Raw genomic sequence first — 15,752 nt, forward strand, 5'->3', positions numbered from 1 at the left:
GAAATGTAGTTAGTTGGTGTATGCTAAAAGTTTTAGCAGAGCCTTGAAGCTGGTTATTGAGTTTGGCGTTCCCAGGAACTAGTTAGGTTAACTCTTAGGACAGGTGTTTTGTAAGCAAACATTTAGACAATACTTGAGGCAGCTGCAGCAGCAGCTTTGTTAAGTTCTAAGCAGGAGTTTCATTCCAGAGCATGGCACCAGTCTCCACTGTGTGTACTAGAAGTAGGAGAGTAGAGCATAAGTGCTTTGGCCCTGTTGAGAAACAGCCTTCTCTGTGATTAAAATACTTCCTGCTATTAGGATTCGTAAATGGATCAGATTTTCAGGTAACCGTAGCAGGCGTAGATTCGTGGTATAGGACTATAATGGATTGTCTGATGAAGATGTTATCTTTTTAAGAAGGTCGCAGCTTTTGATTGGCACCACAAGTTCATGAGTTGTCCCTTTTAAAGAAGTCAGATGTACTACTCGGTAAATTATGCATGAGTGCAAGTACCAGTGTGCTGCATGTATCAGGGAGGAATGTTATCGGAAGCCCGAGAGGTATTTGTTTTTTTAAGTTCAAAATCTTACAACAATAGGTAGCTTTTAAATTTCCCCCCCCTGCTGCCTCCAATATTTTTAGTTACTTTTATTGTTTTACCCAAGCATGGACCCCTGTTCTAAAAATTTTCTAGTTGGCATAGCATTGCCGCCATGGAGTTCCTTAGTCCTTTAGATCAGGGTAAGGGTCATGTGGAATTAGGGGCAAAGAGAGACGGTATGCAATGATTCACAGTTATGGTGACCCAAACTGGAATATGGAGTACTGTGAAATCTTTATTACAATAAGGATTTTGTCTCATGATTATCTAGGATGTTGTTGTTGATAGGATTGCCAATAGGGAGAGGGGATGCAAGAGAATGAGCAGGAAGAATGTGTCTGTCTTGCTTGATAATGGAAGGTGTTCAGGCTAACAGAATTGGTGCAAGTTCACGTTGTCAGTCCCCTGTTAATAATGCTGCCAAAAAGACAGTTCCAAGAAAGATCAGGTGGAGAGCTCTCATAGGAATGGTACCATATTGTCCTTCAGCTGAATACAAAGATAAGGAATTGGTAGTTGGACTGTGACGGTTGATGCTGTCTTCACTATTTTGCCAGTCACTGTCTTAATATATATTTGGCAAATTTACTATGTCCTGGTATAGGGAGCCAAAATAGCCAAATAAGACAGATGTTTTATACCAATACGTAAATTAAGGTGATAAATACTGAGGGAGTATGTGGTGCACTCTAAATTGTCAATTGGAGACCATCGTAATCTAAAAGCCTAGACACTTTTTTATTCAAATTCTCCGCTTTTATGAGAAGCAGATTCAAAAGGTACCAGAAACGTTGTCCCCCAAACCCTAGCTTGAGAGCTTGCGGTATACTGTAAGCCCATTCAGGGCTACTGTTCATAGTAAATTCTGCACGACACTAGCTGTACCTTGTGTGGACTTCCTTTTGTCAATGTTTTTTCTCAAATACCTGAAAAACAGCCTGAAACTAACTGGGACTGAATAAATACCTGTGTTGTCACTTTAGTAAGTATTTTTAATGGACAAAAATATTAACCATATTCATAAAACTTATTTTCTCAGAGATCTGAATGAAACAAAATGACTTACTTAAGTTCTGTCACAGGAACCGAATGTGTAATATGACAATTTGATTTTTCAAAGGGATATTATCTGTTGATTTCCAGCTCAAGGGATCCTTAAAGGAAACAAGTTTTCAGAAGGCATTGAAATCACTTGCCCTTCAAAAAGTAGCCAGCCTTCACATCTTTGGCTGCCCGTGTATTTTCCTATTTGTCAGCACTTTGCATATCCTGTAGTTCTAGCTGTGTGTGGTGTTGGTTTTTTGGGGGGTTGTAGTGGTGGTTTTGTTTTGTGGGTGGTTTTTTTGGTTGGGTTTTTTTTTTTGGTGGGGGGGTGTTTCAGGGTTTTGGGTTTTTTGGGGTTTTTTGTTTGTTTGGTTGGTTGTTTTTTTTAAGTTAAGCCTCTCAGAATAGAATCACAGAATCATTAAGGTTGGAAAAGACCTGTAAGATCATCAAGTCCAACCATCAACCCAACACCACCATGCCCACTAAACCATGTCCCGCAATGCCACGTCCACATGTTCCTTGAACACCTCCAGTGATGGTGACTCCACCGCCTCCCTGGGCAGCCTGTGCCAGCGCTTCACTGCTCTCTCAGTAAAGAAATTTTTCCTAATATCCAGCCTTGTCCTGTCGCTAGTCTCTTGGGAGAAGAGACCAACCCCCTTTCAGGTAATTATGGAGAGCGGTAAGGTCTCCCCTCAGCCTCCTCTTCTCCAGACTGAACAAGCCCAGTTCCCTCAGCTGCTCCTCACAAGACTTGTGCTCCAGACACCTCACCAGCTTCGTTGCCCTTCTCTGGACATGCTCCAGCCCCTCAGTGTCCTTCTTGTAGTGAGGGGCCCAAAACTGAACACAGTATTTGAGGTGCGGCCTCACCAGCGCCGAGTACAGGGGCACAATCACTTCCCTAGTCCTGCTGGCCACACTATTTCTGATACAGGCCAGGATGCTGTTGGCCTTCTTGGCCACCTGGGCACGCTGCTGGCTCATATTCAGCTGGCTGTCAACCAGCACTCCCAGGTCCTTTTCTGCCAGGCAGCTTTCCAGCCACTCGTCCCCAAGCCTGTAGTGTTGATCCAAGAGGTGTGATCCAAACTGAAAGGAGGGAGTGGCTGTAAATTGCCACTGGGTTTCATTGCATTTAAGTTTCTTGAATATTTTGGGTCGTGTGTGCACTGGGCTAACACCAGCTTGAGATGCCATGCTAACAGCATTGAGCACCTTTCAGTATATGTACAGAAGGCAGTTTTCCTCATTACTCCATTCTCTCCAGGGCTTCAACATAGTATTTAGATTTTTTTTTTCCTCAGAAGTCTTTGAAACTTTTATATCCGATATACGTTGCTTGTTTCATTAGTACTTTTTGTTCTGATCCTTCATTTAGTTAGTTGCTTTAGTTCTTTCGTACATATTAGCTGCATCTTTCTCTTTCAGGGCCTAATCGTTCAGGTGGCGTTGAAATTAAAAGAGAAGATTGGAAGATTGAGACCTGTATTGTTGATGTATACCGCCTGTGACTTTGCTAAATTAAGGAAGCATTCTGAATTCCTAAAAACCTTTTTCTGTGATCAAGTATGCATTTCTAGTCTATAGCTACAGATCTAAGTTGTTTTGAAACATGAGATTAGCCTTTTGTAACTATCTGATTATAATCTATGAGCTTTTACACAACTGTTTTTCAGTAATAAAAAGCTCCATTTATTATTCTTAAATTTCTTGTATCTTTAGAGCAAGACCTGTCTTTGTGATAGCTATTCTGCTGTTTGCATAGTAGCTGTATGCCAGACTGTTAAGATTAGAATTTAAGACTAGTAAAGCTCATTTACAAGCTAATTTACAAAGCTTCTTCTCTACACTAAAATTCCAGGTCATGCATTCTCTCTGCAGGAAACAAAAGGAGGGTTTGGAGGGTTGAGGTCTGTACAGCTGTCTGTAAACAGTCGGTACTTATATAGCAAAAAGGAATCATACTAAAGCATTCTGTTAAGGTCTGGTTATTATGGTTGAAATTCAGTAATACAGTGCTGTTAACTCTATGGATTCAGAAATAGTTCAATGACCTCCCTCTAAACTAACAGTATCTTAAAAGGAATAAGTGTATGTGTTAGAGGTGGGGAAGGTCTTTCTATGTGTTTTTTTTTTTTGTTTTTGTTTGGTTTGGGGTTTTTTTAGCCTTTGTAACTGATGCTTTGGAGTTATTTGGGACTTTTTTATTTTGTTTTGTTGTTCGTGTTTTTTTTTTTTTCCCTCAGCAAACTTGATTAGTTTGGGGTGAGATAGGAAAGAGGGAGTGTTCTTTGAATAGGTGGAACTTTGGTAAATTGCATAACAACAAAAAGAGCTGAGAATTTAAGCAAGTGAAGTTGGTACTTGCTTTAGCATAGGCAAAAATTAGATCATCACTTAGGTTGATTTGAATTCTGGTTTCCTATGAAGTATTTAATAAGACATTTGTGAGAACTTCGTGAGAGTTGTCAACACGGAAAAAAATTACGACTATTTTAGTTTGCAAATGTCTTTAAATTTATACATAAAAGCTTTCTAACCCCCCAAAATTTCTTAATCAAACTCAGTGGGAAGCAATTTAATTGTTTGGTTTTGGAGAGGAAGGAAGTAAACTAGATTTTGAAATTTCAGAGTTTCTGTGTTTGGCAGAACTGTTTTAACACATTTTAATAAACCAGGTGTTAACAGAGGAGCACATCTAGGATATTGATATTGTTCAGCTCTGCTGGGATGTGGCTTTAATAAAAAGCATAAGGTTCAGTATTTGTATTTTAAAGTATGGCACAACATGGATTATTTTATGATAGATAAGCCTTTTTTTTTTTTTAATGCTTAAATAGCTATTTATTCTTGGTAGAATGGACAAGTCCAGAAAAAGATGGTAGTAAATTTGCAAACTGTATTTTGAGTACTTTATGTGCTTCTTTATAGGGATTTTTACTTCATCTTATTAAATATTCTTATGAAATCTTATATTCAATAATGAAAGTGTTTTATGCTAAGTTTAAGCTCTGACCCAGACCAACAAATATGAGGAAATTAGGTCTAGGCACAGCACTTCTGAAGTCCCATTAGAGACTAATGGGACATAGAATGGGATTAATGGTACTTAGTCCCATTTCTATACTAAGGCAGTATAGCTTCTGCCAGTGTAGAAATGGCGCATGTGCATCATCATCTTGCCATCCTCAGCTGTGTACACCTGCTGTTTCCCCTGCATCAGCTCTAGTATTCAGCTGACCCCTATTCAGTTTGAAAAATCAGTGGAAAGCCAACCTAGAATCCTCTTCATTTGCTAAATGAGCTCTCTGAAGAGTGAGAGACTGGATGGTCAGAAGGAGGAGAGGTCAGGCTGTCTCTGAGCTACTCCTTTAGGCCATGATCATAAACGCACATTTATGTAGGCTCTGTTTAAATTGATTGGACTTATTCATAGATTTGATTAATCTGATTCAGGACTTTGTGAAGGCAGTATATTTTCCTTGACCTGTCTTTTCCTCAATTTCAACAGCTTTTGATGATCTCATAGGAGTAGAAAGCAAAGCATGTGTTTGTGCATGTGTAGGAAAGATCAGTTCTAGATTTTTAGGTTTCCTTTTCACTTGGTATCAGAAGTTAGACTAGTTTTGTGAAATCGTCTTTTCAACATTGGTCACCTCAGTTACAGTACAAACTCAGTTATTCAAACCATGATGATGGTGATGATGACAGACTGAGTGATTTACTGAACTGTTTGAAAGACAATGAACAAATGCTGGTAGCAGAAAGAAGTCTAGACTTCTGCAGTGAGCAGCCTTTAACTGAAAGTATTTTAATTGTTCCCATGGTTCAATTTGGATCAGGATAAATTGGAAATATTCATAGAATCATAGAATACCAGGTTGGAAGGGATCTCAAGGATCATCTGGTCCAACCTTTCTTGGCAAAAGCACAGTCTAGACAAGATGGCCCAGCATCCTGTCCAGCTGAATCTTAAAAGTGTCCAGTGTTGGAGAATCCACCACTTCCCTGGGGAGATTATTCCAATGGCTGATTGTTCTTTTTGTGAAAAATTTTCCTCTTCTGTCCAATCGGAATCTCCCCAGGAGTGGCTTGTCCCCATTACCCCTTGTCTTTTCCATGTGACTCCTTGTAAAAAGGAGCCACCCTTTAAATACTGGAACATGGTGAGAAGGTCTCCCCTAAGCCTTCTTTTTTCAAGGCTGAACAAATCCAGTTCTCTCAGCCTTTCCTCAAAAGGCAGGCTTCCCAGTCCTTTGATCATCTTTGTGGCCCTTCTCTGGACCCTCTTCAGCCTGTCCACATCTTTTTTGTGTAGTGGGGACAAAAACTGAACACAATATTCCAGGTGTGGCCTGACAAGCACTGAGTAGAGTGGGATGATGGCTTCTTTATCTCTGCTGGTGATGCCCTTGTTGATGCAACCCACTATCTTGTTGGCTTTCTTTGCCACAGCAGCACACTGTTCACTCGTATTGAGCTTGTTGTCCACCAGGATCCCGAGGTCCCTTTCCACAGAGCTGCTCCTTAGCCGGGTAGATCCCAGCCTGTGCTGCACTCCTGGATTATATTTTCCCAGGTGCAAGACCTTGCACTTGTCCTTGTCGAACTTCATAAGGTTCTTGTTAGCCCACTCTTCCAGCCTACCCAGGTCTTCCTGCAGGGTGGCTCTCCCTTCCAAACTGTCCACTTCCCCACTCAGTTTGGTATCACCAGCAAACTTCATCAGGGTACACTGATGCGGTCCTACATACTATTAGACTTGCACATAGTTCAGGATCCTGCACAACTTTGTTCTTTCTCAAGATTTTAGAAGCCACTATTAAGTTTATTAGCATTTAGATTTTAAAACCTGTGGGTAGGAGTGGTTACGAGTTTAAAATTGTTCATAACTTTTTAGCAGGATTTTACTTTTTTGCAGATTTTAAATTTGGACCTAATTAGCATAGATAAGGATTTTTAGTTTAAAGATTAAAAAACCAACCATATTTAAATGTAATTTTTAGTCCCTAAAAGCAGGGAAGTGCAGGGAAGATTTTCTGCTGACTCCTTAAGTTACTCAAGGGTCTACATAATAAGGATCGCGCTATAGCAGTGGTTCACATAGCAAGAACATATATAATACTTCGGATATCCTGAACATTAGTCATACACAAATCGTAGTTGCATGAGATACAGTGCACCATGATATGTGTTAGTAACTCTGAAATTTTTTCCTTCCTTCTGGAATGTAACAATTTCTTAGCAAATATATTTTTGTTAATATTTTAAAGTTATAGTTATGTCAATGATATCTAACTTCATGAAATAATTACTAATTCAATGCACCTGAAATATTCCCCAGAGGTCAATGGGAATACTGTTTTCTTTAAATCTTTCTGATTCACCATGAGTGAATTACTTCAGTGTCTATTGACAAAAATGATACCAAAACCTTGTTTTTTCCCTAATATATTAAATATTTTTACCGTATACAAAGAGGAAGATAAATGTTTTAAATTATTTCCTGATTCCATAATATTTTTATTATGATATAATTGACTTGATATTGTCAGTTTTCAGCACAATGAAAGTTTGTACATTTAGGCAACTTTGTGATCTTGGAATAATTTCATGAAGGGTTTTGCAACTATGCATCAGTGTGAAGTTAAGCCTACAGTGCACCTTTTTAAGTTGACTTTATATATTGGAGTGTAAAAAGTCCTGAAAGTCACAGATTTAATGCTAAATTAACTGTTAATTGAGATAATTTAATTTACCAAGCTGATGACTGTTTACTTTTGTTATATATAAATTCTGTGCTTGCAGTCCATTCCATGTATAATAGATCAGAATTTGTTTTTTTAAGAGGTTTGAATGGGTTTCCAGTAGTCATTAGTTGCAGCCATGGCACAGAACTTCTGATGTTGAATTATTGCCCTCAGTATCCCAGAATTATCTTACTCCTGTGTAATTGCTAGGACTTGGTATGTTGTTTCTCTTTAAGTCAGAGAAAAAGTAGGTGGTTTTTCTGGACTTGACCTCAGTATATGTGTTGGTAACCTGCACAGAGTAATTTTTATGATGCTTCCACCTGCAGAGTTATCTTGGGTAGCAAAAGCTGATTTGGGAAAAATGAACTTAGTCACAAGAGGGCTCAATGGGCTGCAATTTAGCTAGGGATTGTTGTTGAGAAATGTGAAGAAATTTTAATATCTAAATCCATAATTCCACATATCGGCATTTTCTGTATCACCTATTGTCAGTCTGACTCACATTTTATGTTTTATACCACCTCGACTACTGTTTCCAGTAAATCCCCATGTTTGTACTGTTTGTTTCCTTTGGCAGTTCAGTTCTTTGGGGGATGAAGGATTTAGTTGTACTATATATATTCAAAATCTTTGCTTTTTTTATTCCAGTTATCTAGAAAAGTATGAAAAAGTCCATCATTTTGGGGAGGAGGATGATGAGGTACAACCAGGCAATCCAAAGCCACAACTTCCTATTGGTGCAATTCCAACTTCTTATAACTACCAGCAACACAGTGTGTCAGGTAAACTTTTGAGGAAAAGTGCTGTTTTTTTCCCATATATATACATATATATATATATGGACAGGCCTAAGGAAATAATGTGTAGCTAAATTTACAATATTATTAAAACCATCAAATCTGTGGGCCACTCAAATAATTAATTTAAGACACTTAAAGCCCTTTCCACTGTGAACCGAAACAAAATAAGTATGATAATCCATAAGCTATTTCTCTTCTTTACAAATGTTTCTCTTTCTAATTAGCAAGGCAAAATAGTTACTTGTCTTGAAACAACGTACCTTGAAAATCTTCAGATTGTGTTTCTGTCACATGAGTCATTTCCCTACGGAGCCAAATACCTGAACTGAGCATACGATTAATTAATCTTTAAAAGCCGAGGAATAAAGCACATGCATAAGGAGCCAGAATCACCACCATTGTTATTTAGAGACCAAAGTATCAATCTTGAACCAATAAACAAATTGGAAGCTGCTGGACTCTGTGGAATGGATGTGTGATTTATTGTGTAGAAAGTGACTCCAAATTGTATTACAGTTCTATTCTGCTTTAATTAAAGTTTGCATTTTCAAAGCTTTTCTTTGGGAGAACATACTGCAGTATTGCATTCTGGAGATGATGAAGGAATTAATATTAACTAGAAAGGTACACAGCTAAGTAGAATGTGTTCAGCATTTTGGCCAAAGACAAATGGAAAAAATAAATTGAATACTGTAAAAACTTGTTAAAACCCACAATAACTTTTATTAATAAAACTTTTTCGAAAATACTTATCATTCATAATAATATTGTTTAATGTATCATCTGAATATTAATTAGTTTAGTTGTGAAAACGTTGTTTTGTTTTATTTTTTTTTCTTATTTAGATTACCTTCGTCAAAGCTATGGGCTGTCTATGGACTTTAACTCACCAAATGACTATAATAAATTGGTGCTTTCACTGTTATCTGGACTCCCAAATGAAGTGGACTTTGCAATTAATGTATGTACTCTTCTTTCAAATGAAAGCAAGCATGTTATGCAGCTTGAAAAGGACCCTAAAATCATCACTTTACTGCTTGCAAATGCTGGGGTGTTTGATGACAGTAAGTATATAACATCTTTGCAACAGAGAGAGTCAATACCTGTTGTAGCATCTTTCACAACCCTTGGCAATCAAAATGTTTATTGCACTGTAACAAACTTACCTCTAGTTTTTCTTTTATACCTTGTCCACAGTTAGAGTTTTTCTCAGACGTTACAAATACCTTCTAAGTTAGGTAATTCAAAACAGTGTTATTTAACAGTTCAGTGACATGTAGGAATTAGTTTTTCAGTAATAGAGTTTAATTGATCAAGATGCTCAACTTTACAACATTGGATTTCCATCTGCTTGTACCGTATTACTGCTTTCTTCTGAATTCGTAGGACCATGCTGACTTTTCATAATTCTTTTCTAGTAGCAGTCATAAATTTAAAAATTAAGAAAGGGCAGTCTGAAAACAACGACCCACGAAGATTTTTATCCTGATAATTCACTACATGTTTAACTGTAGTGAAATTCAGAATACAAAACTCAAGGGATAAAAACCTTACTCTGAGTTTCAGAATTACTTAATGTGTTAGCACATAAATTTTAAGAGAGTCTATTCCATCAAAATACTTCAGTATGTGAAATAAATTATTCTGTTTGACTTGTTCAGTGTGACCTCCATGCCAAGTTGTTCCTTGTTAACTGCTAACTGTTTGTCTTTCTGTCAAGGAGAGGGGAAAAAAAAAATAAGTTAACCCAAACCATCCTAAAATCGTAACAGCATAGCTCCTGTCTTGTGGTGACGAGGAGGAAGTATTTACTGGTTTTGTGTACTGATGTGTGTTGGGTTTTTTTTTAATACTGAATTTCAGAAATTACCACCATAATAAATTGCTGAAATGAGCTTTTTTCAGCGAACTATATTTAAGTCTGCTAGTACAGATGATCATATCTGAGTATAAATCTGCTTTGCATGTGTAAGCACAAACATAGTATGGTATGTCAGAGACTCTGTTTTAAAATTCTGGGGAAGAATCAGTGTTAGACATTGTATACTGTTTGGGGTTTGTTTTTTTTTTTTTAATCTTTAGCATTTTAACTAATTATTTGTAACTTCCCCCTCCTCCTCCCAATATTGCATTAGTGTTCTCCAGCTTCTCTCTGATGTTTTTGATTTGTACCTATGCCCTTCAAATTTAGATCTTGGTCATTTAGTGTCTGCATCTAGCCTAGTCACAAGAACTTTCAAAGAAAAATATTTGAAAGGAAGCTACCGTGAAACTTAGTCCTGCATTTTAGTGATTCCAGGATGCTTGCTCTCTAGATTTTTGAGTTTGCCATCATTCCCTTGTTCTTTTGATGGAACTTCTGTGGACTTAGGTATTTATAAATAATTTAATCAAGTTTTGTATTGCTGTTGCAATATTGTTTTGTATTGGATATTGCAAAAGTAGACAGTGTTTTCTAGAGTTCTTAACTTGGACTCCAAGCACAGGCTTGTTCCATAGCTGGTCTGTATTAGTCTTTCTTATATCGAAAAATATTTGAGGTAAAGCCAAGAGGAATGACAAGCATGTAATGGGCTTGCTCTTTTCATTCTCTGGGGAAAACTTCATTTTTATCTTACCTGATTACATCTTTTGGATAAATCCAGGGAGCGTCCTAGCAGCATGAGGAGGACTAATTGGGACAAATTGGGGAAAGAAAGGAGGAATGTGCTTACTTATTTTTGAAGCATGAAGCTTCGATTTGGAATTTGTACATGCTTTTGTATTGTAAATAATGAAGGTAAATCTGTCAAGTTTGGTGATTAAATGAAATCTGTGATTAGCAAAGTCAGGTAGTATGAATATACTGTCATGGTAATTTCAGGTGTAAATAAATGATAGCTGATTAACTTTATTTAATGTGGGGTTTAGATTTGGCTTGTCTATAATTAAGGTTTTATCATTGTTAGTATTTGTAATACACTGCTTCTAGGTAACAAGAAAAATATGTCTTCAGCTCTTTCTGCCCCACCCCCCACCTCCCCCAGTAAAGTTTGGGATGATGATTCTATTGCATTTGATAGGGTAGCTCCAGGGGTTTGGGGGTATATAGTATTTTTGATTTGGAGTGCTGCATAAGCCTTGATTTGGATTCTCGGAGTTGAAAGCTGATGTGGTCTTGGAATTGAGATTTGTAGCATTTTGTTCAAAACAATAAAACGTTATGAACCAAAATGTTTAAGTGTAAATTAATGTGTCATTAGTTCATTACAGAACTATTGCAAGACAGAGTTTATTTTTGGATTGACTGAGTCTTTGCTGCTTTCAAGGAGTGATGATTAGAAAACTTGTGGTAGTGGCTCCACCAAACACCCAAGAACATCCATTACGCTTCCTGGTTAAATACTTGCTTTTGAGTGCTGTTGAAATCTCACTGCTACTTTTATGTTTTCTAGAAAACATTAGTGGGAATTAGTTTAATTACTAAAGTAGGGTTTATAGCTTATACTGTGCACATGGAAAGCAGTTGCTGATGTGAGGTTGAAAACTGAGCAGTCGTCTTGACTCCTGGAAAAGAGCTGTGGAAAAGTTTCCTATGTGTTTTTTAAAGGGTTCATGAACTAGTCCATTCTTTCTGGGCTACGTATTCTCAATTTAAACTGTAAAACTGCAGTAGCAGTTAATTATCTAACTATAGAGATTTCAGGTGGTTTATGCAATTTATTACAGCATTGGTTTTTTTTTAAAATGAAAAGGGAAACATTGGAAGAGTCTGTAGTGTCATTGAATATTTAGTTTATGGATTAGTAAAAAGTCAAACAAAAATGTTCATTTTCTTATTTTACTAAATTCTGCTTTTTATGCTTAAAGCTTTAGGATCATTTTCTGCTGTATTTGGAGAAGAATGGAAGGAGAAAACTGATAGAGATTTTGTTAAGGTAATTCAAAAATTATTAAAGTAATTTTGAACTGCATATCGTGGATATCAAATCCTTTAAAAAGACAGAAAATTGTAAGATATAGTAGCATATGTCTTTTGAATTACTCTCAACTTTTTTCCTTTGATTTAAATAGAATAGGACACTGAATCACATAAAATGTTTGGATAAACAGGAAGAAATGTATTAAGAAAAAATAGGTGTAGGTAAATTAATAAAGAGGTTCTATGTTTCTTTTTATAAGAAAGCTAATATATCTGAGGAAAAGGAAAACTGGCCAACATGTTTAGCAAGAGAAAACAATGCTGGTTTGTTGGGTTTTTTTTTAAAACTGCCATGATCAGTAAAGAAACATTGTGGATTATGAAAATTAAGTCCGTAACGTAAGAAGCATAGGACAAATTTAACTCCCAAGTTGCAAATTTGTTTCAGTTAAACTATTTTTGCACAAGGCTTTTTTATCTTTCCACTAGAGGGCATGATCTACTGTACAAGTAATGAAATGAGGTAAAAATATAACTAAAGTTTCTTTGTATAAATGCTTCCTCTGTATTATAGGTGACCATTTTGAGGTGAATGAGAGCATGAGATATATTATAGCTGAAAGAGGTTTGATATTTCAGCATATTTGCTATGATATACAATTTCCTTAAATTGAATTTCAGGTGACGACTTATGTAGCTAAAATAGAAGAAAGCTAGATTAAAATATATTTTGATAAATTACGCTTTTTATTAAGTAAAAATGTGAAGAGCTAAGCTGCTGAGTTCCTTATGAACTTATAGCCAGGTTTCTGCCCAATTTCTTAATTGTCTCATATACTGAAATGTCTTACCAGTATTATAGAGAAATATTTGTTAGGAGCTTTTTCCATTTGTCTTCTGGTTTATTTTTATGTAACTCAATTTTGGGACAAGTTGGACCATAGTAGTGTTGGTTAAATAATAAGTATTGCTGAAGTATCAGTGAATAGATTCCCTAACCAAAATTTCCTAGGTAAAGTTAAGAACAGAAAAGGTAAGCTCTCATATTTGTTAGTATATGAACTTGAAAACGTGTTTCAAATGTGCTTAAGGTAAGTGTAAAAATAAATAAATTAAAATGCTTCATAATCTTTGTTTCTTTTTTCCATTTGAAAAATATGTCCAGAAGTACTATAGGTTGTGTTTTGGTTTGGGTTTTTTTAAAAGCACTTAGCACTTCTGTGTTGACTTCACTGTAGACTGTCATAGACTGTTGCTGATCTAAATCTGTAAATATTTAAAATTATACAGAATTCTAATTCATTATATGTTCATTAATTATATAAACTTAAGTAATTGTGATAGATAAGGACAGATGGTTCTGATAAATGTTTTTAACGAAGTGTTAAGTCAAACCACTGTAACTGCAACAAGGTTTACTTGGATGCTCTCCAAGATCTATTTTTGAACATTACAACATGTATAGTACCACTCTGTAGTGAAATACTGCTGAAAGCATGTCAGAAACGTAACACCAGATCTAAAAATATCTCTAATGCCAAGAATCCAGATTTTTCAGAACATCTTACTTCAAGCATTTGTTTGACCTTACTACTGGAAGTAATTTGTTCTGTATTGCAGCTGTGGCTGTGTCAAAACAGAAATCGGGGGAGCATTATGGGAGCTTCATGACATAGGAGAGAGATATTTGGTTGGTAGAGTAGAGATTATGTATTTGGCTTTTTAAATTTGCTTTTACAGCTTTAAGATTAATAGAATGGCCATTGAATGTGTGTCCCTCCTTTCACTGTTCACATTACCCTTTTTAAAAAAAATCGTCTTTATTTGTTTGGGTTTTTTTAATTTTGCTGCCAGTTGTTTGTTTCTTGATTTTGTGAGGTTACTGTTCCAGTTTTTTTTCTCTACTATAATGGCAACAGATTAGAAATTTGTGTAAAGATGAAAATGGAAAAGGAATTAAACGTGAATTCTAAACTAATAGGAATTGAATTGATAGAAAATCTGTTGAGTTTGTAAACGTTACTCTCAGACTGTAGGGGATTTTTCATGTTTTGGGGTTGGGGGATGTGCAGGTGGCTGAGAAGTATTAGAAATCTTGAAGCTGTTCTGAAAATTATTCTCAGGATTAAATTCAGGATTCATAGAGAAATCGTGAACTAGGATTCATAGAAAAATCATTAACTTGGATTCTTGGCAACTGAATGTCAGTTTAAGTATTGGTATGTCAGTTTTATGCAAAAAAAAAGTTAGGTGAAAATAGCTTTTCAAATGCAGTGAAAGAAATATAAATCATCTATGAGATATGTTCAGAATATTTGACATTTCATCTACATAGCTACTCTTACTAACTTTTTTCCAAACTCCTCCTCCTGCTTATTAAAATATATGAACATAAACTTGGAACTTTGGATTTTATAGAGGTGTTTAGTTTCTGTATTTCAGTGTCTTTATGTAGACATTGGGGGTAATTTTAGAATTATGTATTTATACTAAAATGTTCTGTGGAAGTTTTTAATGTTTGCTTAAAATAAGTTTGATTTGATTTTTAGTCTCTTAATCATATTGGTATTTTTAAATCAGTTTTCAATAAAGAAAAATGGCCGTATGTTTTTCTTCACTATTTTTTCTCTTCATTCTACTGTATCTTTGCACACTAGGAGTGGTACAGCATCACCATTAGTATTTCTCCCACTCTTAAATATCTACGCAATAACGGTTGGTTGGTTGGTATTCAGTCAGCTCTTGAGTTCTTATATTAATTTATTATGAAGATTTTGTTCACTGTTTCAGCACCAATACTTTGATTTTTATATTCTGCTGTTCTCTAATTTTGACTTAAAATCATTCTACTTCACATATGTGGTATCATGATTTTTTCAGAACAGTCTACTAGTTTGGTAATGTCATATTCGCGAGCAAAGGAGCTTGCCTATTTAGTTGTGTCCTCCAGCATCACTGCTGTTCCAGTTGAAGGTGAAGATGGAAAACAATGTGTTCCTTTATACTAAACTTTGAGGGAATCAATAACATTTTCTTTCCCTCCCCCCAATCCTTACTGCATTATAAAAAACTGTTTGGAAAATTTGTAATTTCCATTATCTTATCTCCAGCGCTACATATTTTCTCACTTTCTACAGTGATTACCTCTAAAGTGAATCTCTTCCATTAATTGCCAGAATTTGCATATCATTTTAGTTGAACCTGCTGTTATCCCTTATAGCTATGTTAATTTGTTGCTTTCTCTTGATTTTTCCTGATGCTGTTAATAAGCTTAAATCTCTAGTTAGTTCGAATGACTGCATGTCCTTACTTAAGGATTGGAACAACTGGCATTTAGACAGTCAGCTTGTATCTCTTCTTGTTTTGTTTTGTCATCCCCGTCCCCAAGCTCTGATGACATCCTGCTCAGATGTTTTCTCATCTACTCGGGAAGCTTTTCTATTTTTAACTGTTTCATTTCTCTTAAATTTCCTCATGTTAGCAAGGTTCACTTGTGAGTAGAGTTTATCTTTCAAGAGTGACTTGTTTATGTAGCATGCTTATAATCAGACAGATGTAGCTGTTTTTCCAAGTATTTCTTTTGTATCTTCAGCAGCTGCCCACTATTTGATGTAGTATATGACTAACTGCATTAAATTTCTTCACGCATCATTAATTTCCATTT

At 36.0% G+C, this 15,752-nt stretch overlaps 1 protein-coding gene across 1 annotated transcript in view; it reads left to right on the forward strand.

Moving 5' to 3' along the window:
• The window catches only part of ARID2 (AT-rich interaction domain 2), a 103,906-nt gene that overhangs the window by 51,492 nt on the left and 36,662 nt on the right, over positions 1-15,752 (forward strand). The window contains exons 4-6 of the mRNA XM_059816163.1: positions 8,036-8,169; positions 9,033-9,251; positions 12,037-12,104. Of these exons, the coding sequence (XP_059672146.1) occupies positions 8,036-8,169; positions 9,033-9,251; positions 12,037-12,104 (421 nt within the window). The remainder of the gene's footprint in view (positions 1-8,035; positions 8,170-9,032; positions 9,252-12,036; positions 12,105-15,752) is intronic.

The sequence above is a fragment of the Gavia stellata genome, chromosome 4, assembly GCF_030936135.1.
Source record: "Gavia stellata isolate bGavSte3 chromosome 4, bGavSte3.hap2, whole genome shotgun sequence".
NCBI classification, from domain to species: Eukaryota; Metazoa; Chordata; class Aves; order Gaviiformes; family Gaviidae; genus Gavia; species Gavia stellata.